The sequence below is a fragment of the Nyctibius grandis genome, chromosome 4, assembly GCF_013368605.1.
Source record: "Nyctibius grandis isolate bNycGra1 chromosome 4, bNycGra1.pri, whole genome shotgun sequence".
NCBI lineage: Eukaryota > Metazoa > Chordata > Aves > Nyctibiiformes > Nyctibiidae > Nyctibius > Nyctibius grandis.
Genome location: NC_090661.1, coordinates 95,884,671 through 95,909,406, shown reverse-complemented (window position 1 = coordinate 95,909,406; position 24,736 = coordinate 95,884,671). Strand labels below are relative to the sequence as shown.

The following is a 24,736-nucleotide window of genomic DNA, read 5'->3' as shown; positions in this document are numbered from 1 at the left end:
CAGGGCTGGCCCAGCTGCATCCCACTAATTTCTTTGGATTTGTCCCAAAGCAACCTTTAAACAATGAGTCCCGCGGGCCGTGGCTCAGACATCGGTGACCTTTCATCTGCGGTAGCCCTGGCAGCTCTGCCGCTTTCTGTAGCCATCCGCTGAGAAGGTCACGCGCTGCAGATGTGGATGCCCAAGATGGTTTTAATTGCATGCTCCATTGTGCCATAATGCATCAGGCAAATGTTCTGAGAGGACCAGCCTGGGTTAGATAACACAGCATGTACTCTTTGACTTAAGCTAGAGACAAAACAACTCCATGCATTTAGGGAAAGAGAATAGAAAAAAATAACTTCTGGGGCAGCTGAGGTGCAGTCCCACCTAGTCCCTGTTGGCTTCCATTGTCTGTAGGAAACAAAACAGAGCAACCCCTTCCCCCGCACCCTGCCCTGCCTTCCCTGACACTTGTGGGACAGTGTCAAACCAACCCACAGTGTTTCTTTGTGTAGGCAATTTGTTTATGGCCGTGGCACAATGTGAGCTGGCTACACACAGGAGGCCACCACAGATGGCAATTGCAGACACATTCCCTGGCCAGGGAAGGGATTAAGTAAAGCTTTGGAGTGGCTGGGTTTGTTTTTATTTCTTTAATTTAACACATTAGGACAAGTTCCTAAACCTTTAAGTGTTTGGAGGCAAGTGTTTTCCATCAGTGTGTCCTACGTGGCTCTGGAAAGCAAGCTCAGAGTCTGCTTACAGCATCTGGCAGACCCATGTAGGAAGTTTTCATCCGAAACACTTGAGAAGTTTGCAAGGTTGGCAGAGCCACATGCAGCTTGCCCATGTGGGAGCTGAGGTGTGTGATTTTGGTCGGTGTGATCAGGGTACCTAGCTCCCACAGGCTCAGCAGCATCCACCTTCGTGGGCGATTGCTGGCCATAACATCTTTTCCTTCAAAGCTTCCTTTCTACTTCTGGGCAGAAGTACCTGCTGGTGGAAATATCCAGGGCAGCATGGACAGCTTTTAACCTGCATTTGATGATGCTGGCATGACATGCAAAGGGATTGATCCTGCCTTAGACTGCTCTGCAGTGCTGGTGCCCAGCTGGCCTCTCTTCTCCAGGCAGCAATCATGTGGGCTGGCATGAAGGACCATCCATGATCCATGACCTTCAACACTGCTGTCTCTGCAGAGAGAGACCTGCTATTCTGCCTGTCCTTCTGGGAGGAGTGGGGCTTTAGCCCTGCACACACTGAACAGCCTATCCAGGATTTGCACAGGTCTCAGCCAGAAGCCAGTTGAAGCGGTGGGAGCCAGAACATACTGTTGTCAGATGACCAGGAGTGGTTTGACCTGGGCGAGGAGAGGGGATACTGCTGTGGGGTCATGATGGGAGATGGGATACCACATATTTGGGGAAAAGTGTAAGCTGTGCTCTTATCCTACTGTGATCTCCAGCTCTGCTGTCTCACGTTCAACAGCCATGTGAATTACTTGAAAAGTAAAAAGTTTGTTTCTTAGCTTCCCCCCCCCCTTTTTTTTCCTCATGTGTTGGTATTTCTAAAGGATCAAGGCACTGTTCTTCCTGCCAGCCCTTGCTTGTGTTTAGGGAGGGGTTTGGCAGGCACCACAGGGATTTTCCAGCACTTGGACTCTTTTCAAAGGCTTATTTTCCATCAGTGTTGTTTATCCATTTCCTTCATTTTTTTTGCTCAGAGCACAATTAAAGATTCCTGATATAGTTCCTAAAGCAGAGACTTTTAGCTGTTGGTTTGCTATCAGAGACTTGGAGACATGACCAGTGACCACTCAGGGTGTGCTTTTCAGTGTAAAGCCAGGATTGCACCAAATGTCTGCCCTTCTGGTTCCCTGTTAAGATAATCAATAGCACAGAGGATCATCCCTGGTCATGATGAGCAGCTTGGGGGGTGTCAATGCAGCAGGCAGAAGTCCAGTTCACAGTAAGGCTGATGCGTTGCAATTGGTGCTTTTGAGGAAACCTGTGAGTTGATCTTCCCAGAGCTTTCAGCAATATTAAAGAAAATAATATTTATTGCACAATTATACAGTAATTTCAGAGCATTCTTTTATATTTGAGCTAACTGTACACTGGAAACCCTCAGCAGTCTTTTTCTTCCATGTCATCTCATCCAGTTTACATGAAAATCCTGCTGTACACATCTAAAAGATCTCATCCACTAGGACGCACTTCAGTGCTAAAAAACCCCACGATGCCCCATTGTTTTCAAGTGTCTGTTTTTACCTTAAATCATGCTTCTTTTATTTGTTTATTCTGCAGATTCCTGAAACAAAACAACCTCCGGTCCCGAAGATTGAATCCCCAGAGGGTTATTACGAAGAGGCTGAGCCGTATGATGTCTCTGTAAATGGTATATCCCATCTAACTCTCTGGGGGGTTTCATGAGGGAGAGGGAGGACTTGAGGTTTATGAGAATGAGTAAACGACAGCACAGACATTTCTTACAGCTTGTGTGACAAATTTGTTTTCCAATGCTGGTCACACTTGATATTACAGATCTGATGTTAGTTGGAAAGAAAAGGCTACTGAATTACTCAAATTTTTAACTTTTGTGTAGAAATAAGTAGTACGCCTGAGTTAATAGAACATCACTGTAAAATATTATAAACCATTGTGGGTTCTCTTCATCTTGATGGTTTTCTGGCAGATAGGCTGTAGTCAAACACAGGTTTCTCTTGAGGAGTGGTGAAGCTGTGGTGGCTTGCATTCATGTCCCTTTGGGGTTCAAAATCCCGGCCTCTGTTGGTCTGTGAGCTGTGATAACCGCTTTTATAATTGGCCATTTACTCAGCTCTGTCTCTTGTGGCAGTTTAGCCATCTGTAAACCTGATTAAAAAGCCACGCTTCATGTGAGGGGACAGCGTGCGGGTTCGCTCCGCGCACGCTCGCTCGCTGCCTGGGTTGGCACCTCCCAGCAGTGTCCTTAGTGGTGTCACTGATAGCTGTCACCCGTGGGCTCCCCACCCCATCAGGAGGAGACTGCTGCACACAGGCTGAGCTCCCACGTTCTCACTTTTTAAGATGTGTTCATGCATCCTTCTTGCAGTGAACACCCCTCATGAGAGATTACCCCCCTCTGATCTAATAGCGGAGCTGATCTTGTCATCACTTTATAATCCATTTAAGCCCAAATGAGACAGATTGTATCACTGTGCTGCAGAAGCAGATCTCTGCTCATCAGCCTGGACTGCAGCAGAGTAGGGTGCAATGATGTATGCAGCGTGGGGCAGAGCTGGGCAGGGACAGTTGAGGCAAGCAGAGAAGTGAGAGTTAAGGGTAAAAGATTTGGATCTAAACCCTTGGCTGTTGAATCTGAGCTGTTCATGAGAGAAACAGTCCTCTCCAGCCCCAGTGTGCATCACCAGGCTTTGAAGCTCCCTGTCAGGGAAGCACCAGTGGTGCCACCGCTTGAAGCGGCCAGGGGTGATGGATCCGAACAGCCCTCGCTGCAGGTGTGCACCTTGCACTCCTCGGCAGCTTGTAGCTCAGTGCGGGTCGCCGTTCTCACAATGGCTCAGGAGTTACAGTGCTAAACAGAAAAGGGAGGTGTAGAAAGATCTTCGTTTCCCTGAACCATCTCATTTTGGCTGCAACTGCATCACAGCAGTGAACAGGAAAATCACACCCAGCTCAGGTGGGAAAAGGTGCAAGCTCATCACGGCCTGGGTGAAACGTGCCATCTGGTGCGGAAGAGAGGTACCCCCAGCTCTACCACATGTAGTTAGGTGCCAGCTCGGTTTTGCCAAAAAGCTGTGGGTTGTTTGGCTAAGGGCAGGGCTGTGATGTGCGGGGCACAGGGGGGTGAAGCCCTCTTGCAGCCGGGGCAGCACAGGTCACTGCAGCCTTGTCCCCGCAGAGGGTTTCCAGTTGCCTGCACTGTAAGATAAATGGACTTTTTTTTTCCCCACTGCACATTGGGAAAGAGGATAACACTCTAAGAGCCATGGCATGTAAAGACATACACTGGATTAGCTAGAGTACGGCCACGGATCTGTGTGCTGCGAAAATCAGGTTATGTCATCCAGGCAGCTCCATAAACTCACATTGCATTGAGAGCCTTGGCTGGCAGGAGCGATAAGTGCACACCCAGCTCTTTTCCTTGGTGACCTGCTGCTCAAAGATGCAAATACACCCCCCATCCACTGAAATTCAGGGCAGCCAGATGCCTAAGGAAGTGAGAGATCAGAGCCCTGCAAGCATGGTTGAAAAAAGAGAGGAAAACCCCCATATGATGGGAGCACTGTCACAATGGGGCAGTCTGTGGCTGCTATGAATGCTGTTTGACCAGCGGGCTTGGGGTTTTACCAAGCAGCATCACAGCGGTAAGCGGAGGTAGGAGCCGGTGAAGCGAGCAGAGATGGGACATGCAAGTCCAGGCAGTCCCTCGCCACCAAGGAGTGTGGTGCCTTTGCCTCCTGTGACCGCTCAGCTGCTGGTCCTCTCTGCAGGCCCCAGCAGGTCCTATCTACACAAACCAACTGGTGTGCTATAATGCCAGTGGCTTTTAAGGTGGTTTCGGTGCGAAGGAAGGCAGCATCGTGTCGCCAAGAATCTCTGTGCTTTTCAGTAACCTCACACTTGGGGAGGTGCTGTGGGGTGAGCGGGAAGGAGGAGCAGGGAGAGATGTGGAGCAGCAGGTATGTGGCAGGAGGAGGCTGTAGGGGGCTCGGGAGAGGACAAAGCGTGGCACACCATGCAGAGGGTAGGTCAGGCAGTAATGCTGGGAAGCTGCTGTTGTCCTGGTTTGCCTCAAGAGATCAAGCCCGAAATCCCACGGCACATGGGGCAAACCTGCAGGTCTCAGTCCTGCCCGTTGCTTCAGCAAGTACAAAACTGGGCTCCCCATTTCTTTTCCCCCTCGCCTTCTCAGATGGCAATAGTACCCTGTACCTGTCCTTCGTGGAGTGATGCTCATTGCTAGTGACTGCCTTGAGACCTTGGTGCAACTGGTGTTGCTGAAGGGTGGTCTGGACATGCGTGGGTTTGCCCTGGCCAAGGATGCTAAAGCCTCACCCCATTAACCCCCCAAGCCCTCTATGCACCCCGTTCTCTCCCCACAAGCTGGGCAGGGAAAGGGCTGGCGGTCCAGGGAGCTGCTGGTGGTGTTTCCAACAGAATTACAGCACGAGCCTTGGAAGACACCCATGTGTCTCCAAACAAATGGGCGTAGTGAAATCAAACAAAAATAGGAACATCACTAAAATTAGTGGGTGCGTTGCCAAGAAAGGACATCAAAGCAAGCCTCCAGATGGGCTGAGGAGATAGAGGATTTGTGCAGCATCAGAGGTGGGACTGTGAGGCACTGTAACAAACTGTGAATTAATTAAAATTAAGCAGGCGGGTGAGACCGCTGGGTCTGGGGGTCCCTCTTTCATCAGCAGGTTTCCCACCTCTCTGCTGGGAATGCCTCTGCCTTTCATTTTACAGCTCCAGCAAATGCTGCTGCTTCCCTTTCCTCCTGGGCTAAAATGTGTTAAACCGTTATCGTCCTCGGCTGCGTTTGCATAATTGAAGGCTGCGATAAGAAACAGAGTGAAAACGTGAGGGGCAACGTGACTGCCAACTGAGCAATAATTATTCTGGCTGAAACAGCTCATCTGCCCTGGTTGATTTTAATTATGATGACGATGATTCAGTTTTAAAGGGATTGCCTTGTTTGAGGGGGTGGGTTGAAAGTGTTGTCCCTGTTTGAAGTCTCACCATACGGTGTGCTCCGTGGGGACGGGGCAGCCTCACCGGCTGAGGGGGGAGCGTGGGGCTGAGCTGGACTGATGCCCTTGTTCTCTGCATTTGCTTACCTGTGGCTTTCTCTCTTTGTCTCCTTTTCTCTTTGCTTTGAACTGTGCAGGTCTTTTTGGTAGGCTTGCTGCGGCCGGACCCAGGCCAGGGTTGCAGGTTACTGAGGGCGTTATTTATGCCACAATAACGATGGGTATGGCATGCTTTCCAAACCTGAAGTGCTTTTTTTTTGTTTCTTTTCTTTTTTAAAAACCTCAGTTTTAGCAAAGATGATCAGGTGCCTCCCCCTGGCATTGCCCATTACACGCATGGAGGGTCACCACCTCTCCCCTCTCTCTGCCCATGCTAGATATACACAAGGCGGCATTTTTTGTGTCTTTCCCTGTGCTCAGGATGACAGTGAAGAGAACTTTCCTAGCCTTTATTCTGCTGGTTCTGGCCACTGATGTGGAGCTGATATGTGGTGACACTGGCTGTATTGATAAGTTCAGTGAATGTTGAAGGTTCTCTGCTCAGGCAAAGGATGCTCTGGCATACAAGATGGTTGGAGCGTGACAGTATTGATTTAGATCCCTGGGAGGTCATGGGAAGACAAACAGGAAAGCAGAGGTGGATCTTGATAAGGACATCCCAGAACATGGCTGCCACCAATGTCACCTCGATGAGCAGATAAATCTGTGCTCTTAGCTGAAAATGCCAGCAGGTGGAAGAGACCTTGTACTGAAGTGCCTGAGCTCTATGACTTGGGATCAAGTGAGCCGTAGTAGTAACAACAGTGTTGTCTTAGGTCACCCAAGCAAAGTTTGTCCCAGTTTGCCAACTACACAGCCTGGAAAATGCCTTTCCATCATGAGGCCATGGCAGTGTCACTGGCCAGCAATGGCTGCAGCTCTTCAAGTAGAGAAGCCCTCATTTCATGAGGCTCTTGTGGTTGATGCACAAAAGAGCAGCCAGAGCTCCTGCTGAGAGCATGGAAGACGTGTTATTCCCCTGGGAGAATGGTGGCAGCCTGAGGCCTAACGCCTAGGTGAGGGGCACCAGAGACACTCAAAAGGGGCGAGAAGGGGCAGTGAGTAAGAGCCCCGTGTTGATAAGGGGGGAGATTTAGAAGATGAGGTTCCCTTCGGCATTCTTGCAGCTGCTGCTGCGTAAGGAAGGGTCCCTAGCAGTGCAGAGGTTCAGCTTCTTGGTATTTCTAGGGACGAGAAACCTCGTCACTTTTGCTCCAGCTGAATTTCTGCCCAGGTGCCTGTGGACAAGGTCTACGTATTGCTAATGCATCGCGGGGTAATGTTTTCCCGTAAAAGATGGACTGTCTGATACGTTGAGGGTATGGAGATGGTGAGTCAGTAGTGTCCTGTCAGGGCCATTCAGAGGCTTTGAAAGGGAGTATTTGCTTTTTAATGAGTTAGTTTAATTGGTGCAGCTTTGATCACTTGAGGGTTGTTATAGAGTGAGATTTCACCAGAGGAGACTGGGGGTAGGGCTGTAGCTTTGTTACTGCATCTCTGTTCCTTTTATTTTAAGAACAAATAAACCCAACTTAAGAAATGTTCTTCAGTGAAGCTCCTAATGCTTTTTTTTTTTTTCTCTTTTCTGGCTGCTTTTCCTCTTTTTATTTTGCACCAATCCAATAATGTTACTTTTATGTGGATAATAAGATTTGATGAGAATCAAAATTAGATTAAATTCTGGTGAGAGAAACTTAATGATATTCCTCCGTGCTGTTTGGTAGGACAGGAATGCAAAACCCTACACAGATGCTGCCCAAATCTCACCATCTTGCTATGTGAGCTTACCCTGCAAATAAGAGCCGTACTGGGAATGCCAGCAGAACGTTGCAAATTCCCCTGCAGTCAGTGGGAACATTTTCATTGTTTCTGATGAACCTGGTGCCAATGACCAGCTGTTCCTATCAGCTGAAAAGTCCAATAACCTATGGTACCTTAGAGCTGGGTATTGAAAATCCCAACTCATCCTAATAAAGTAGCAATCCATTTGCTACTTCAATCACATTGAAAAATGTGATTACTGTGATTTACAGCTGCCACTTATGCCTAATTTTTGCTGCTGCAACAGTGTATTACTTCAAAGCCCCTTGATGTCCCTTAGATGCTGAGTAGAGAGAGACCTGTTAGCCCAGGGAGGGCAAGTGGAATGACATCTCAAATACAATAGATTATTTGCTTGCTGCATGGCCTTGCAAATACCATTTTTACTTCTGACATTCAGAGGACAAGGGCTGATTGTAGCTTGCTGTTGCCTTAAAAATTGTGAGTGTGTGGCTTGAAGTGGAAAGTAGAAAAAAATCTTTGGGGGGGAAAAAAGCAGCAAACATTGGAAAATATCTAAGGGAATGTTCTTGGGTTTATGGTCAACTGAGAAGTGTCTTTTGAGTGTTTGCTAACTGAGACTACTAGGCATAAAACATTGCAATGAGATCAATATTGGGCTAGAAAGAAAAAAGGATCTATGAGACTTGTTTTCCTATTGATTATCCTTCTGTAGGAGAGCCTCAAAAGACACGTCCCTACGCTGGAAGCTTTTGCATGTGTGAGCATGGCTGAGGCAAGCAATAGGCTCAGGGTTGTCCTAGGAATGTATTTAATGATAGAGCTTTGCTTTTGTTGTAGAAGATGGTGAAGCCGTTAGTAGCTCCTATGAATCCTATGATGAAGAAGAGAGCAGCAAAGGCAAGTCAGCAACCCATCAGTGGCCATCCACGGAGGCTACCATTGAGCTGATGAAGGATGCCCGCATCTGTGCGTTCCTGTGGAGAAAGAAGTGGCTGGGACAGTGGGCAAAACAGCTGTGTGTTATCAAGGACACCAGGTTACTGGTGGGTAGATCCTTCACTCTCTGCCTAAAAGAATCTATTTTCATGAGATAGGGAGGGAAGTGGCACCTCAGGCTACATTAACTAGCTGGCAAAAACAAAGTACCTCTAGAAGCAATGCTTCAAAACCCATGTCCCAGGGATTTGGGGATCTCATTCCTGTTTCAGAAGGGACACAGGCATGGGGTTGCTGAGGGAGACACAAGGGCACATCTGTGGCCAAAATCCCAAACTCCCAAGATGCCTAGAGATGGTGTTTGGGAAAATTTTCTGAGGTGGTTAAGCAGAAAGGATGCTTTTCCCACTGGCTAACCATAAACTTGACCCTCTAGCAGTATCTGTGAGAGGTATTTGAGACTATATATGCATGTACATAGATGTGTGTGTATCTCTATACATATAGAGATGTCCTGTGCATAGTCTGTGTGGACATCGCAGCCTTGTAGGACCTATAGGACCTCCTTGCGTTCAGTGAACTTAATGCACACGGTGGCACTGAGCCACTTCTAGGGTTGAGTTCATGACAACAAGAGAGAGGGAAGGCTCCTCCTCAGCCTCTTACCTGCCCTCCCATCTTCCTTCCCCAGTGCTACAAGAGCTCCAAAGACCACAGCCCTCAGCTCGACGTGAATTTGCTGGGCTGCACTGTCATTCACAAGGAAAAGCAAGTGAGGAAGAAGGAGCACAAGCTGAAGATCATCCCCATGAACGCTGACGTCATTGTGCTGGGGCTGCAGAGTAAAGACCAGGCAGAGCAGTGGCTCAGGGTCAGTGGCGCCTTTGGGGCTTGCCCTGCTGGTGCTCCCGTGCTTCTACCCTGGCTTTTCTGGGAGGCCATATCTTATCTCAGTCCTGTCCTTGTGTGCTCTGGCTCCCTTCCTCACTGCAAGCCTGTATACAAATACACCACTTCATTTTCATGTCCTGGGATAGCTTCTTCCTGCAGCTCCCTGCTGCCTTTTGCATGCAGGAAGCCATGGAGGGACCTCCCAGCCCCACTGCAGCGGCAGGAGGGATGTCTGGTGGGGGTGCCCAGCATGAAGTGGCTGAAAATGGGGGAAGATGTGGCCCTTTCCCTGAGATGGCAGCAGCAGGAGGAGCCTCCATGGAGCCTGGGGCGGCAGCAGGGCTGCGAGGCGCCAGGGCTGCCTTTGCTGGCAGCCTCTCCCCGGCTGACTCGGATCCAGCAGTTTTTGCTGGCTGCCTGCTGCAACACCAGGGAAGTCCCCAGGGTCGCAGGGAGCATAAACTGTAGGTCTCCCAGGCTGCAGTGGTTTTGCCTGTCCTGGGTGGGAGGAGAAGTACTGATCCTGTCACTGCAGCTCTCTCACAGGCTATGGCTTCCCCTCCTGCACAGGTAATCCAGGAGACCAGCGGTCTGCTGTGCGAAGGAGGCAGTGAAGGCAACCAGTACATCCCAGACTCGCAGCGTCTCAGTTACCCGAAGGTACATCTTGTCTCTACAGAGAGAACTGGCACTTAGGCTTTTCTACCCTGTTCCTTTAAAAAATAATAGTTGTAGGTGCAGTAATTTTATCTGAGCAAAGACTGATACGAGTGTAACCAGACCCCTGTTCTGCTGAAAAGGAGCTTTATTGGAACAATCTTAGTTTTCCTTTGCAATCTTAATTTTGTTGCCACATCTTTCCCCCAAAACTGACTCAGCATTGGGCTGTCCACCATACAGGGCAGCAGCCACTCTCTCATCCAACGGCACAGTTGTGCTCACCAAGAGCTTTGGAAGGGACATAGACCCTTGGGCTCCAGGGCTTGGGCCAGTCTCTAGTCCAGGTTTAGGCAACACTCCCCTGGGGGCAGATTGTTCCAGAACAGTGGAAGGAGAAAGAAACCTTCATAAGTTTCTGGTAGACACCCAAAATGGACCTCTTTGGGCACCTGGCCAGTTCCTCTGACCACACCCTCCTACCGGGACTTGGCAAATACCCCCACCAGCCAGGCTGCAGGGCAGGAGGCCATAGGGTGGCACCGGTGGTGCCACCGCGTCACCTCTGAGGCGAGCCCAGCTGGGGCGGTTCATGTGCCGGGTCTGCCTGTGCCAGGCTCAGAACCAATGAGGAGAGCACAGCGTGGGTGGGCGGGCAGGGGATGTCTGTGTGAAGGCATCTGCTGTGGAGAGGGTGGGACCTCGTAATTTAGGAGGGGGGGAAAGGCACTTGTGGCAGGTGCTGGCTGGAGGAATGGGTCACGTGCATCTGCAGAGCTTGTGTCTGGTGCTTGTTGACAGGTGGAGGTATCCGAGAGGTACTCTGCAGCCTCTGAGAGCGGGAGCAGCACGGACGGCCACCCAGAGACAGCTGAGACAAAAGATGGTAAACCTCATGCTGGGAACAACAGGGAAACCGGGCCATCGACCCTGCGTGCAGCAAGGGTTTCTGTAGCGTCTCCTGCCACTGCAGGGTGAAAGCTGCATGTGAATTCACTGCCTGTGCATCTGATTTCATTGGGTTTTTTTCCATAATGAAGTGACAGGTGGACGTTGGGATTTCTCAGCAGTTAGCATTAGGATAGGGCTGGAGAAACCTGGGTGTGATACCTGCCCTACCACAGAGATCCTGTGTGACTCTGAGCAAGTCACTTTGGGACAGTTTGAGATGGCATAAATCCAGCCTAAGCTGGATCTCTGCAGAGAAGCTGGAGTACCTGTGTGAAATGCTGAGCTGTGTCTAATGGGAGAGTTACACCTTCATACTAGGGCAGCCGACTCTGGGCTTTAAGCTGCATTTCCCATCTATAAGATGGGGCAGGTGAGTACGTTAAAAGAGGAGATGCTCTGTTAGAAGGACAGTAGAACCCAGCTGTATATACCAGAGAGAGAGGAAGAGAAATCCATGCTGAGGACTCACTGGAGTCACCCAACAGATGGAGCTTGGCTGCTGAGTCCCCTCTACACTAGGACTTCATCATTTTGTTATGACAGTGGGAAGGAAAATCAGGACTAAAAAGATCCAACTTGATTTCTTCTTTGATTACACAGCCGTATTCATGCTCTGACTGATGTGCTCGGTAGGAAAATGTTGAAGCAGCTCTTTCGGCATAAGCTTTCCCCCTGCCCACCTTAAGTCCCGCTTTTAGAAAGGAAAAGATTCAAATGCAGTAAATATTTATGGGTAATGGTTTTTAATTCAATTCTTTGTAGTGTAAGAAAGTGAAGGGAGGTTGGCACCTGCACAGCAAGACCTGTGCAAACAGCCTTCCCCCAGCCCCTGCAGTGACTGGTGTTTGGTCAGAACTAACCCAAGTTTAAAGCAATATAGATTGTCTTCGGCAAATCACTTAACTGAGATTACTGGTGCCATCCTGATCATCATCTCCCCGGGCTTTGGACTATTACAGCCTGTCCCTGAGTCGCAGGTTTGCCCTCTGCAACAGATGTGTGTGCTGCAGCGCTGTTGGGTGCAGGACGGCAGCGCAGGCAGCTTTGGGGGAGGACACCCAGCTGGGACAGCAGGCTGTGTGTCTGGCTGTGAGTTGGGAAAGCCACACATACGTCTTTTTCTTTTCTGGTAGTTAAGAAGAAGGGCACAACTGGCCTGAAACTGAGCAACCTGATGAACCTCGGGAGGAAAAAATCCAGCTCCCTGGATAGTCCAGAGAGATCCCTGGAGACTTCAAGTAAGTGGCAGCATGAGCCCCTCTGCAGGGACTTGTCTCAGGGCTGGGTCCTGGTGTGCAGGGCAGGATAAGCACCAGGAATCATCCTCCTCAAACGTGCATGTGCCAGGCTGTTCTGCTAGGGGAGGCAAAGAGGCTGCAGTCTGCTGGTCCGTGCCAGTACATCCATGCAGATTGTGGTGCCTCATACACATTAAGGTGACTGTGTAGCTTACAAGGGCGAGCAGTAGCTCGCAGGGTGACCCGAGGAAGGGCAGATAATACCAAACATGCATACAGAGGGCATCTGTGCTCCTCTTCCTGGGCATCAGCCCAGGGTGTGGGAGTCAGCAGGACGAGAGTTTTGTGGGTCAGCTGGTATTCACCATCTAGGACCAACTTTGTCCAACCATCTGCAGCCAACTTGCTGCTCCAAACCTAACCTGAATTTCAAGGGTCTCATTTTGAAGATTTTTACCATTTTTACCCTGTTTCATATGGATAGGACAGCTTGTCTTTGTGCTTTTGCTCTTCGTTGTTGCCTGTGGCTTTGTGTTGTGTGGTGATCTTAGAATTTAACCCATTACACATCCCCATGCACGCAAATGAGTTTGGATTCCCTCTCCCTGTGGAGTGGAAAATGCGTCTAAGTAACCTGTGCTTGCTTGCAGGTTACCTGAATGTGCTAGTGAACAGCCAGTGGAAGTCCCGTTGGTGTCAGATAAAAGATGGTCACCTCCATTTCTACCAGGACAAAAACCGAAGCAAACTGGCTCAGCAGCCCCTGAGTTTGGCAGGTTGTGAAATTATCCCAGAGCCAAGCCCTGATCATCTCTACTCCTTCCGCATCCTGCACAACGGGGAAGAACGGGTCATTCTGGAGGTAGGGTGTATATCTCCAAGAAAACTCTGCTTTAAGATATCAGCTTGGGTGTCTTTCTTTGTAGGCCTAAATAATGCTGGTGAGGTCCTTCAGAGGAACCCTCAGTGTAGCAAAACAGAACCTGAAGTGTGGGAATTTGGTTCACCTGCCTGCAGTCACCTAGAAGGTGTCCCACCTAGCTGGTAAGCCAGGCTGTCTCTGATGCTGGTGCCTCCAGAGGACCATTCAGCCTTCATCTTAGGCACTCATCTTAGGATGGGATGAAGGGTCCTCTGGAGGTGCCCATCTCTCTCCGCTGACTATAGGATAACCTTGGACGATTAAGTTATATGGAATGCATTTCAGATGGTTAATGTTAGATGAATGCTAGTTCAGGGATTTAAGTCTGTGGTTAGGAGGAACAGAGAACTTCATCTTCTGAAAACACAGTCTCAAAGACATGGGTCATGCATCCCAAGTAAACCAATCACAGATCTGCCCCTGAAAGTGCAAGTGAATTCATCTCCATCTGTTTGTTACTTTCCTTTGCCTGCATCCAGGACTGTTTATCTCTAATCTTAGTTCTCTCTGACGACAGTGTGATTATAGTAGGAGGTGGACAATGTGAGCAATTTCCTGTATTTTTCCAGTGGGTGGAATATTTATAGCTAAACAACTGACTTCGGGGGCCTGCCATGAAGTTTGAAGGTGTTTTTATTTAGCTTCTGATTGAGAGTAGGTCTGTTTCTAAGAAATTTTGCCTCATTACAGATGTGAAGAAGAGGTGCTGGGAAAACTTACATTTTGGGAATGGAAGAATCTGTATTTTGTTGGGATGTCAGACTCAATGTACAGACTGGCTGGCTGGCAGGCTTCCCAGGGATTGAAGTCTCTGCTAAATAAAACAGATTGAAAGCTTAAAATATACTTTCCAGTTTGGGATTCACTTGCCCTGAATTTTACTTTGTGCTTACTGCTCTAACGCCTCAAATCAAAGCAAAAGATGGCTGCATCAGCCCACTTCTTGGTTCAGGTAGAAATCTCCCACTGCTGGGAAGTGCATGTGGCTATTTGCTAGAGCTGACTTCAGGGCACCATATTTAACTCTTCATTTTGCAAAATGAACTGTTGACTGCAGCTGGGAATTTGGTACTGACCACGTTAAAGCGAGGAGCTCTCTTTCTTTGATGTTCTCTGATCCCACTTTAAACTCTTCCCTTCCCCTCACCCCTGTGCAAACAGCCCTGGCAGGGGTTTGGGCTCTGGCCTCAGGAACTCCAGGCTCCTGGTGTGCTCAGGTCCCCTTGCATGTCTGTGTTTGGCAATCCAATTGCTGCGCTCTGCTGGTGCAAAATAAAATCCTCACGCTTTCCTTGCCAAAGCTGGCTCCCCGCCAGCATCTCCAGCCCCAGAGACTTCTCTTTCTTACTCTTGCAGGCAGATGAGTTGATCATTGAAAGGAAAATGCAGACTGACGAGAAATTTTAGGAAGGAGTTAAGGGAAGAGCTGCATTCATGTGTCTTCCAAATTTGCGAATCAGTCCATACGCAGAGCAGTACTTCTTTCTTCTTTTAATGCAGTCTCAGGTTTAATATAAATACCCAGCTGTTCATCTTTCCCCTTGCAAGCCCAGAGGACTGCCAGCATTATTTCCCTACCCAAGGCTAAGCCTGCATTAGCCTTGGGCATGCAGAGAAACTGCTCTTGCAACCTGTACTATCTGTCTGATCACCTCGTAGGCGAAGTCCTCAGAAGAAATGGGTCACTGGCTGGGCCTCCTCTTGTCTGAGTCAGGTTCGAAAACAGACCCGGAGGAATTTACCTATGATTACGTGGATGCTGACCGGGTTTCCTGCATTGTGAGCGCCGCAAAGAACTCCTTCTTGTACGTCAGTGGTAATGCATGAGGCCGCAGGGACTGGTGGAGGGGAAGCAAGCCAGAGCCAGGGTGGGGAGTCCCTCTGCTTGCAGGATGGTGGCTGTCATGGGAAGAGGTGGTAAATTCACAGCTGCGGCTCAGTCGGTTTCTTTGGAAGCTCAGTGCAGGACAGGAGAGCGCTTGTCGTTGTCCCACCAAGACCCATCTAACCTGAGCTGCAGGTTGCCCTGGGGCTAGGGCCACATGCCCAGGTGGCATTTGCAAAGGCAGGTTGGTGGGGGTGGGCTTGGCTGGGGAGGAGTGCAGGGCTGTGTTCACCCAGCCACATGGTTCAGTGTGCCATTGGGGCAGGGCAGTTGTGCTGCTGCGGTGCTGTGCCTGAGGGCTGGGCGAGAAAGGAAGGAGCCGAGGGGAAATGTAGCCCTGCTCTGGTGGGTGCTGCTTAATGGGGAAACAGGAGCAGCAATCACATTACTGCATGGCTCTACCTTCGCCTCACCTGCAGTCCTGCCCAGACCCCAGGACGCTCATGCCCCAAAATTCAGCACAATGCAGCGAGACCATTCCCTCCTGATGGGATGTCCCGCTGCCTGTTCACAGCTTAATGCAGAGGAAGTACTCTGAGCCCAACGCCTATATCGACAACCTGCCAAAGGGCAGGGTGCCGCAGGAGGAGCTGTACGACGACGTGGATCTGCCAGACCTGCCTGCGGTAAGATGCCCCGTGCTGCAGGCAGCTGCCCTGCTGCAGCGAGCTCTGCAGAGACCACAGGCAAACATCAGGCCAGGCAGAGTCTCCAGCAGTGAAGGAGAAGGGTTTTTTTCAAACTGCAGAAAAGGGATTCCCAGCCCCTGGGGAAATCCAGGCTTTTGGAATGGTCAGAAGTGGATGCTGCAGAGGAGCTGCTAAGGAACAGGAGAGAGCAGCAGGCTGCTGTAGGGATGCTCAGGCAGCTGGGATGAAACCCCCCAGTTTCTGTCAGCAAACAGCATGGATTATTTGGAGATAGACAGTGGATAGTTTGGAGCCCAGTCTGTCAACATTCCTCTTGCTGTCTGTAAGAACAAGTCCTGCATGTAAGGGCAAGAAAGATGGGCCATGCTGGGGAACAGGGCTGTTATCCTGGGAAAGGCAAAGGAGCTGGCAGGGGCTGCTATGTGTACAACAGTGTGAGATCCCTGCGTGAGGCTGCTGCTACCATTGGAAAGATCTAGTGAAGGATGGCAGGAGGGGACTTTCGTTCAGTACACCAAAAAGTCCTGTAAGGAATGACTCAGTTCCTTTAGAGCACTTGAAGGTTTATGGGGAAAAAAACTCCAGATTGCCTGTGATGCTGCTGCTCTGCAGTGAGACTGCCTCTATGTCTGGCTTTAGCAGATGATCCCTTTTAAGGGGAATTTGCTCCTTTTGCAGGAAGAAGCACCCAAGAGTGAGAACAAATTGGAGGGGGACCAAGACAGAGTGTACCTGGATCTCACCCCAGTGAAGTCGTTCCTACACTGTGCTAGCAAGAAGTCGTGCCAGCCTTCACCCCCCAGCTCACCATCTTTAGAAAGGGCTGCCACCAAGGCTGCAGCAGAGAGCACAGCCGAGACAGCCCTCGTGGCTAAGGAGGCCGAGCCCTGTAGTAAGGCGATGGAGACCTCAGAGCAGGTACTGTCCTGATGTGCTGTGTGGGGCCAGGCTTCATCAGTGGGCCAGATCCCCCCACCACATCATCCCACCTCGTTTTCCCCTCCAGAAACACCCAGAGAAGCCAGAGGCTGACGAGGCACCACCACAGATGCCTGCCGTCAAAATCCAGACACAGCAGCAGAACATTGCCTTCCCCCAGCCAGCCCCCGAGCTGCTGGCGGGCATGGTGATGGCGGGCAGTCCCCAGCTCCTGCCCGCGCACCGGCCCAAGATGCCACTGCCAGGTGAGTGGACTGCGCAGGTGGGTGCCCGGTGGGTGCCTGCTGCAGCAGGGGCTTGGATGGAGGTGGGGCTCCAGGCATGAGGTTTGCCCTGTGGTTTGGTTTGCTGCGGCTTTACAGTACCTTTGCAGTGCCCAAGGCGCTGGTGAGTCTCCTGGTTGGGGACTTTCCAGACCCTCATTTGTTTTGTTTCCAAGCACCTGAAAAGATTTTCCCTCCTGCTTTTTCCCCTGGCTGAGCTTGTTTTGGTGGGTTGTGTTTCCAGCGGCAGTAGAAACCAAGCTGGGCAAAAACAGGACAGAGGCGGAGGTGAAGCGGTTTACAGAGGAGAAGGAGCGGCTGGAGAAGGAGAAGGATGAAATCCGGGCTCAGCTCACCCAGCTGCGCAAGGAGAGGCGGGAGCTGAAGGAAACGCTTGCAGGCAGCACAGGTACAGCAGGGCAAGGGGTGATACATGGAAATGAGCTGAGATGGGACCACAGGGAAGGAGTGGGTGATGAACCTGGCCCACCTGGGACCAGAAGGGGCACAGGGAAGACCTGGTGCTTTGAGCCAAACCACATAGCCCAAATGGCACTAGAGGGAGAGCTTGCTCTGTCACAGTCCCTCTTGGGGCAAAATACAAGGAAAAGGTAACAGGACATGCCCTGATCCCTGCTCCCCTAAGGAGCTCCCTGAGTTCCCAGCCATCACCAAGTTACCCCTCCCTTCACAGACAAGAGCCTGGAGCAGAGGCTGAAGGAAATAGAAGAAGAGTGCAAAAGGAAGGAGAGCCGGAGGGTGGACCTGGAGCTGAGCCTGGTGGAAGTGAAGGAGAACCTGAAGAAGGCAGAGTCTGGCCCCGTGACACTGGGCACTGCAGTGGACACTACGCACCTGGAGAATGCAGCCCCCCGGGTATGTGGGGGGCACCCCCAGGCTGCAGAGCAGCTTCCCAGCAGCAGGGCAGTCGCATGGTCTAGGCCTGCTTAATATAATAACTAATAACAGTATTATATTATTATAATACATAACATTATATATTTTTATAGATTAGATTTATATATTATCTTTATGTTAATTACTATAATATAAATATTATTATAATAATACAATACTAAGGTAAGAGCAGCAATGGGGAAGTGAAAGGGAGCTGGGGCTCAGGAGAGAGGCTGTATTTCCCTGTGGGACCTTAAGCAACACCCTCCAGGGCCATCAGGTCTGAGCCCAGCTCCTTCTGTGCTCAGCTGAGCCATGGTAGTTTTTTGGGGGGAAATTCAGGCATCTAAAGTCCTTCCTGAGAACCTGGTTCTCCTGAAATGGAGATGGTCAGTGCCTAAGCCCTGCTGTGTACCTCTGCTTGAGCCCTCAGCACCCAAACACACCCCACATGCACATCTTGGTGGTGGTTCAAAGTCAGCATGTCACTGAAAAACACCTCTCAGTGCAAGTGGGCCGTGACTGTGTTGAGCTTTTCTAGGAGATGGCGGTGAAGGGCAGCAATCTCTCTTGGTAGTCTGAAGTCATCACGATTTCTATTATTTTTATTGTAGATTCAGGCAAAAAGTGTCAGTCCAGCAAACAGCGCAGAGAACTCACCAGTCAATTCAGCAACGGCTTTAAAAAACCGGCCTTTATCAGTCATGGTGACGGGGAAGGGAACAGTCCTACAGAAAGCTAAGGTAATGTTAAGGATTAAAACCCATCTGGGACAGCTGCTGCTTTCTGCTCCTGGCAGTGGAGCAGACTGGCTGGAGTGGGATGGGATTGTGGTGGGTCTGGTGTCGTGGTCTGGGAAGCACCCCTGACCAAGCACCGCTTGGAGCAGGCCAGCCTGGTTGTTATCTGGTCTTTTCACCTGGGCTTGCCCTGGCTGCAATTTAAATGAATGAATGTGTGTATTGCTGATAACAGAGACATCCCCGACTCACCCTGCAGCCAAAAACACCTGGGGACCAGATGATCTGGTTGATCCTGTGCACGTTATGTGGCTTGCCAGATTTGCCTTTTGACTAATTTGCCTTTATTCCTTGGCAGGAATGGGAGAAGAAGGGAGCTAGTTAGAACCACATTTTTCAGAGATGGACTAAAGACTGGAATGGCCCACGCATGGCCAAGGGGACTCAATGACCTGTAGGTGGAGGTTGGGTGTGAAACACAATGACACAAGTGCCTCCTCCACATCGCGCCAACTGCTCGGACGCAGCAATGGAGTCACAACAGCTGCCGATACACATTATCCCAAATGATCTTGCTCTTTCCAGACAAGTCCCAATCACGTAGCTAAAACAATAACAGCCAGTGGCAATCCTTGCATCAAATTCCTAACCCAGTTGATGTAAACAAGAATGTTACTGTACATAGGGGTGTTTTGTGTATTTCTACTCTGAAGGTTTATCAATGAGTTATTAAGGTTTCTATATTAGTGACAGTAGTGGGTTCAGAAAGGGCCTCTGCTATTCTTTATACCCCAGTGGTTTTCAACCTGTCATGGCAAATTGCAGTCAACTCAAGTCTCACTTGTCTTGCTGCCAGTCATCACTCGGCTGCGGATCATCCAGCCTTCAGTCAAGGGCCTGAGCGATGCTTGAGACATGAACGAGAAGCACGCAGCAGCCTGTCCAGGGGATTTTTAGTTGATGTCCCGATGCATCCCAGCATGTGCTTACTCCTACGAGCCTGGTGCAGATTTGCCAGAATATCAAGGAAGGTCCCTGCTCACCTTCTTGGGCTGTAAGCTGTGTTACAGACTGGTGGCACCAAGAGCTCTGGGCAGAGAAGATCTGCCAAGCAGAGTCAGTTAATTTTCTTGAAGATCTCGAACTATTTCACCTGAGGAGTTTGTTCTGAAAAAAAATAATAAATAATCACATTTGAATGCTTGTTAATAATTTATCAAAGGCCCAGGCCTGCTCATTTGTTGGACTGGTAAGCTGGATGCACCCTTCAGGGCTTGCCCTTTCAAAGGGGAGGGGAGGTAAAGCTGCCCCCATGCTCCTGCCCTGGCTGTGAGTACCACTTTGCTGATGCTCTCTGAGTCTGCTGAACACATCCCTGTGCAAAAGGGGCCCCTCCACATGGGCAGGGCTCTCCTCCAGCCCCAGCAGACAAGGTTGCACCACCATGTCTCTGGTGGGCTGCTGGCTGTCTTGGTGCTCTCATCCTTATTTCCAAATTATTAAACTTAATATAGCCTTTGGGCCCTGGCAGTGTGGCCTGCAAAGCCCACCCCCCTCCACCCTAGCCAAGCTTTCTAATCATAGAATCTTTTTGGTTGGAAAGGGCCTTTAAGATCATTGAGTCCAACTGAATGAAATGATGTTGGACATTCAGGACTGCTAAACTTAGAAACATTGAAATTTGAAAGGAGGTGGGAGGTGTGGGGGGGTAGGTGTCAGAAGTCCATGCACCCTCTCCTCCCTGTAACCTGACAGGGAGTGCAGCTGTTTTCCAACCTTGCAAAGCTACAGCAGCACCAGTACCCTGGCTGGGTTGTTCTTGGGGTCCTGCAGCCACACCGATGAGCATCAGCCAAGGCAAAATAGACCTTCCTAACCCTTGAAATCTTTTGACAGGCCTGAGGCCATCTCTAAAGGGATGCTCCTTCTTTGCACAAGGGCTGTGACAGCTTGCACAGGGCTGTGACAGCTGGAGCTGGTGATGGCACTGGGGTGAGTAAGGATGTGATGCGAAGGGGCTCTGGGCTTGCTCGTCACCGCCACGGAGCTGGGGTGCAACAAAGCACTTCATCAGGCTATCCTGGAGGCAAGAAAAGTGCCCTCCTGTTTTTATTACTTTTAAAGTCTCTGCTGTGGTGCAGATGGGAGGAATTTGCTAATCCCAGGCTTTGGGAGGAGGTCATCGGCCCCAGCTGTCAGGCCTGTCCCTGTGCGAGCGTCGCACATAGGAAGAACTCATGCAAATAAACCACTGAAACTTCTGGTTCAGGACGCAGGGGACTTTCCTCTCCAAAGCCCAGGGAGGCCACGGACACCATGAAGCTTTTGTTTTGCCCCATCATGAGCTGGTAGGAGACCCTCCCTACACCCTAAATATACGTGTAGTACCATGACCTCACCATACACCCTGCTGTCGTTCTCCAGAAGTTGTCCAGGCATTTCACAGTGTTACTGAGACAGCGATGGATGAGAGCAGCTCTGCTTTCCGCACCACAGCCCAGTCAGCTCTGGTGGTCCTGCTGGGATATTTCCATCAGGGGATGGTAAACATAGGCAAGTCCTGAGCAACACATTCCCCAGACAAGAATCGTTAAACAATGTCTCTGCATCCCCATTGTTCTCCTAACTCAAGGCATTTCCTTTGTTGTAACTGTGACCTATAAAGTGGCGCTTTAGAGGGTTTTATAATAAAACATTGAGTATATTATGTTACCAGTGTTTTTTTCTTTTTAATATGTGTCTTGTCCCTGCTCTTACGTTCCAGTAAATTTCAAACACATCAAACCCCTGTTAGTTACTACAACGTCCCTTAGCTACGCAGTCTACAACTGCAGTGGACTGAATCTTAAATAATTTGGTCCTCTATAGTGACTGCACTGTCAAACAAAAATATTTTCGGACAGCTAACCCACTGAAAAATAGCAATAACCCTGACAATTTGCACAAACACATGTAACAATGTCCTGCCTGTAGCTCAGTAGCACAGTCCTCTTGCACAAAACCCAGCAGAGAAAAACGCATCCACTACCTTCCCCTGGCCACTAGATAGCAACTGTGTGCAATGCTTAGTGCCTGCTGCAGTCACTGAAGGGAGAACCAGGATGGGGTTTAGCTGGAAAGGAAGGAAAAGAGTTAGTAAAGGAAGTGATTGAGGCCCGTCTTTACAGAACAGACACCAAACCAGACGCGTTTGTGAAATACCTTCTGGTGGCTGTACCACTACTAGGCTCCACTCCTGCAGAAAGCTTGGGAAGGCACCGTAGCTACGGCACAAAGTCCTGGGGAAGGTCCCGCTCCCTTTCCTCTCCTCAGAAACCTGCCAACAAGCTGATTACTGTCCCGTCAGCCTCTGAGCCCAGGAATCCCCAAAGAACAACTCGATTTGGGACTGCTGTTTTTGTGAGCTGAAGGGCCAGCAGCAGTTGTTTTTGCCCTTTCCCAGCAGTGCTGCCCATCACCTACGGCTGCTTTATAAGGCCTCGGTATCAGCTCCGGCTGTCCCCAGCACCCCTCTGCCTTTCTGCCTCTCACAGCCTGGTCCTGGGTGTCAGTGCCCAGGGAGGGTGGCACAGCGGGGTCCGCAGCCCAGCATCCCTGCTGCAGCCTTTACAGTACAGGCACTAAACACATTTACTCATCACAAACAGGCATGAATTTGCTTGCTGAGGGAAGGTAAGACTACAGGGAGTGAAATTCAAGGCACTTACTTACATCCCAGTTTCTTAAAGGAGAAACAGGCTCTCCCCTGAAGTCAGCACATGGCCCATGACCAGCCAAGGCTCATCCAGCAATCCCACAGAGCGAGAGTAACTCACAGCTCCATGAGTAACAGCCCAGACATCTAACAACGACCTGGCACAGAGAGTGTCCTCTGCACTCCCCCGATGCCAGACAGGATTAGCGCTGGCTTCGCAGGGACTCCACCTCCTCAGTGGCTGTGCCAGGCTCAAACATTGACCCAGCATTAAGGGAACGATCTCCCATCAAGTAAGTTCTCATTAAGTATTTGATTGAATCAAAGCAAATCTGTGAGAGTGAATTTAATAAGGGATCATGTCAGAGACACAAGTCACTCACTCTTTTTAAATTAAAATTTGCAGGAGAAAGAGCCTCGAAATTAGCCAGGATCTTCAACTCAAATTTTTTTAAAAATAAAAACAAAACAAAACAGCCCCAACAACTGCTCAGCAATGTCCTGCTTGCCCGTGGGATCAGCAAGTCTCTCCAAGACCATCCCATATATTCTGATTCTGCTACCAGCTCAGCTTTTCCCATCTCCTCCCAATGCCCCAACACCTCCTTACCTTGCAAAGTGCTTTGTCCTCTACAAGAAGAGATCTGGTGGGTGCTGCCGCTGCCAGAGCACGTTTGAGCAACCATCCAAGGCTTCAGCAATCAGACGCATTTAGGAGGAAGGTCACAGTCGCGGCACACGTAGATCCCTGACACACAGGGATCCCCACGGCATTTCGGGCACTAAGACCTCCCCAAGATACACCCAGATGCCAAGGGCTGGGTTTAGGAGCCAGCTTTCCTGAAATTCCTCCATGAGTTTCCAATCTTTCATACAATCTCTACTTGAGAAACTGATGCACAGGGCTAGACGTATCCCATCCAGCGTTAAAATGTTGTCTCCAGCATGAGATTTCACAGTCAGCGATCCCTGAATCACACAGGTTTGTCTATCTGAGCTTAAAACCAGCACAACAGTACAAACACAGGCTTTCCCCCAACTCAGGACCCAAGCAAGCAGGCTTTGCCCCAGTAAAGCCCATGCACTCTAAAAATGTACTTACTAGCTAAGTAATAACATAAAAAGAACTTACAAAGAAAGACTACATCCAAACCACGTTTGCCACAAGGCAAAGTGCTCAGCAGCACTGCACAAACTATACTGCAGGCAACAGAGATACAAGGAAAAGGCTTTAAACACCTGTATGAGGCTAGGAAAACACGTCCCAGCTCCAGAGCAGCGAGCCAGACAAGGTAAATACGCTTAAGATGGAAGACTGATCCTGCACAGGACAAATGCCTGTGAGGAGTGAACTAACGATGCTGTTAGACAAACTATAGCAGAGGAACCACCATGGAGCTGCAAACCCAATGACACACCAGGGCAGCAACGGTGAGAAGTCACGATCTCTCTGACTCTTCATACAACAGAGGATGAGCAGGGAGGCTGGGAAGAGGTTTCAGGGCAGTCTGGCTGGAATCCAGCCATCTCCATGCGCACTTCTGCACCATAAAATACAAACCACATCTTTGGGTATCAGCTGTGAGCCTGGCCTAGCCCATTCTCCCTACAACAAGAGACGACCGACAGCAGAGGCAATGCTTAGCTACAGCCATGCCTAAGTAACATTAATAGATTAGTTTCTCTTTCTATCCCAAATGTCAGCCCTTCAACTAAGCCTTTCTTTTGCTGTGCCTTAGGCACTGAAGGACACAGACAATCTACTAAAGTGGCAGTGAAAAGAAAGAGGAAATTCTCCTTTCTCCTAGCCTGGTTTCTCCCACAAGGTACGACACTGTTGCCTCTGTCTCAGTGCCAGCTTTCAACCCTGAGAGTGCCTTAGACCATTCTTCTTTTGACAACAAACCTGCGGAGTAATTTGTGACTCTCTTTGTACATCTAATGTTACTATTCAAACATGGGGCCAGGACATCTGGGTGAAGGGATTTTTTCTTCCTCTGGGAACAACAGATGCTATTTTCACAAGCGCTGGCAGTCACAGTTAATGTCTCTCCCTCAGCCCTGCCCAGAGCTGCTCCTGCTATCCCGAGGTGATGGACGCCATGGGAAAGGCACCAGAGAACAACACAACAGTGTGAGCCATGGGCCCTGGGGGAGCAACTATGTAAATTTTACAGCTTCATGGGCAAATTGATCTAGTGATCCAGTGAGGCTGATGCTCTGAAGGATGCAGGCATGTGGCCAAACTGCCTTTGGAGACACGTGAGCCATCAGAGCCCACCAGAGGCCCAGGCTGTGCTGCACAGACCACTGCTGCACTGAGGACAAGACCAGCTTAAAACGACGGGAGGCAGAAATGCCATTCAGCTCACCCATCCAGGTTCAGGCCAGGACAAGCACCCTGTTCTCGCCAGCCAGCTCCAAAAGGAGAGCAAAGTGACATGGCAAAGCTCAGAGCCATGGAAACAGCATCAAAAAGAAGAGGTGGGACTTGACCTGGAATGGGGAA

The 24,736-nt window shown here is 49.9% G+C and overlaps 1 protein-coding gene across 4 annotated transcripts in view; it reads left to right on the top strand.

The window, feature by feature from the left end:
• The window catches only part of AFAP1L2 (actin filament associated protein 1 like 2), a 71,981-nt gene extending 50,736 nt beyond the window's left edge, over positions 1-21,245 (top strand). For 2 of the 4 annotated variants that reach the window (XM_068398459.1, XM_068398457.1), the window contains exons 5-19: positions 2,289-2,379; positions 8,402-8,607; positions 9,192-9,371; positions 9,962-10,051; positions 10,850-10,934; positions 12,133-12,237; positions 12,888-13,099; positions 14,819-14,964; positions 15,559-15,670; positions 16,373-16,612; positions 16,701-16,878; positions 17,141-17,305; positions 17,591-17,772; positions 18,408-18,536; positions 18,892-21,245. In XM_068398459.1, the coding sequence (XP_068254560.1) occupies positions 2,289-2,379; positions 8,402-8,607; positions 9,192-9,371; positions 9,962-10,051; positions 10,850-10,934; positions 12,133-12,237; positions 12,888-13,099; positions 14,819-14,964; positions 15,559-15,670; positions 16,373-16,612; positions 16,701-16,878; positions 17,141-17,305; positions 17,591-17,772; positions 18,408-18,536; positions 18,892-18,918 (2,148 nt within the window). In that variant the 3' untranslated portion in view covers positions 18,919-21,245. Of the gene's footprint in view, positions 1-2,288; positions 2,380-5,877; positions 5,962-8,401; positions 8,608-9,191; positions 9,372-9,961; positions 10,052-10,849; positions 10,935-12,132; positions 12,238-12,887; positions 13,100-14,818; positions 14,965-15,558; positions 15,671-16,372; positions 16,613-16,700; positions 16,879-17,140; positions 17,306-17,590; positions 17,773-18,407; positions 18,537-18,891 lie in introns of all 4 variants that reach the window. The other 2 variants (XM_068398460.1, XM_068398458.1) reach the window with 2 other exon arrangements.
• Positions 21,246-24,736: the final 3,491 nt, after the last annotated feature.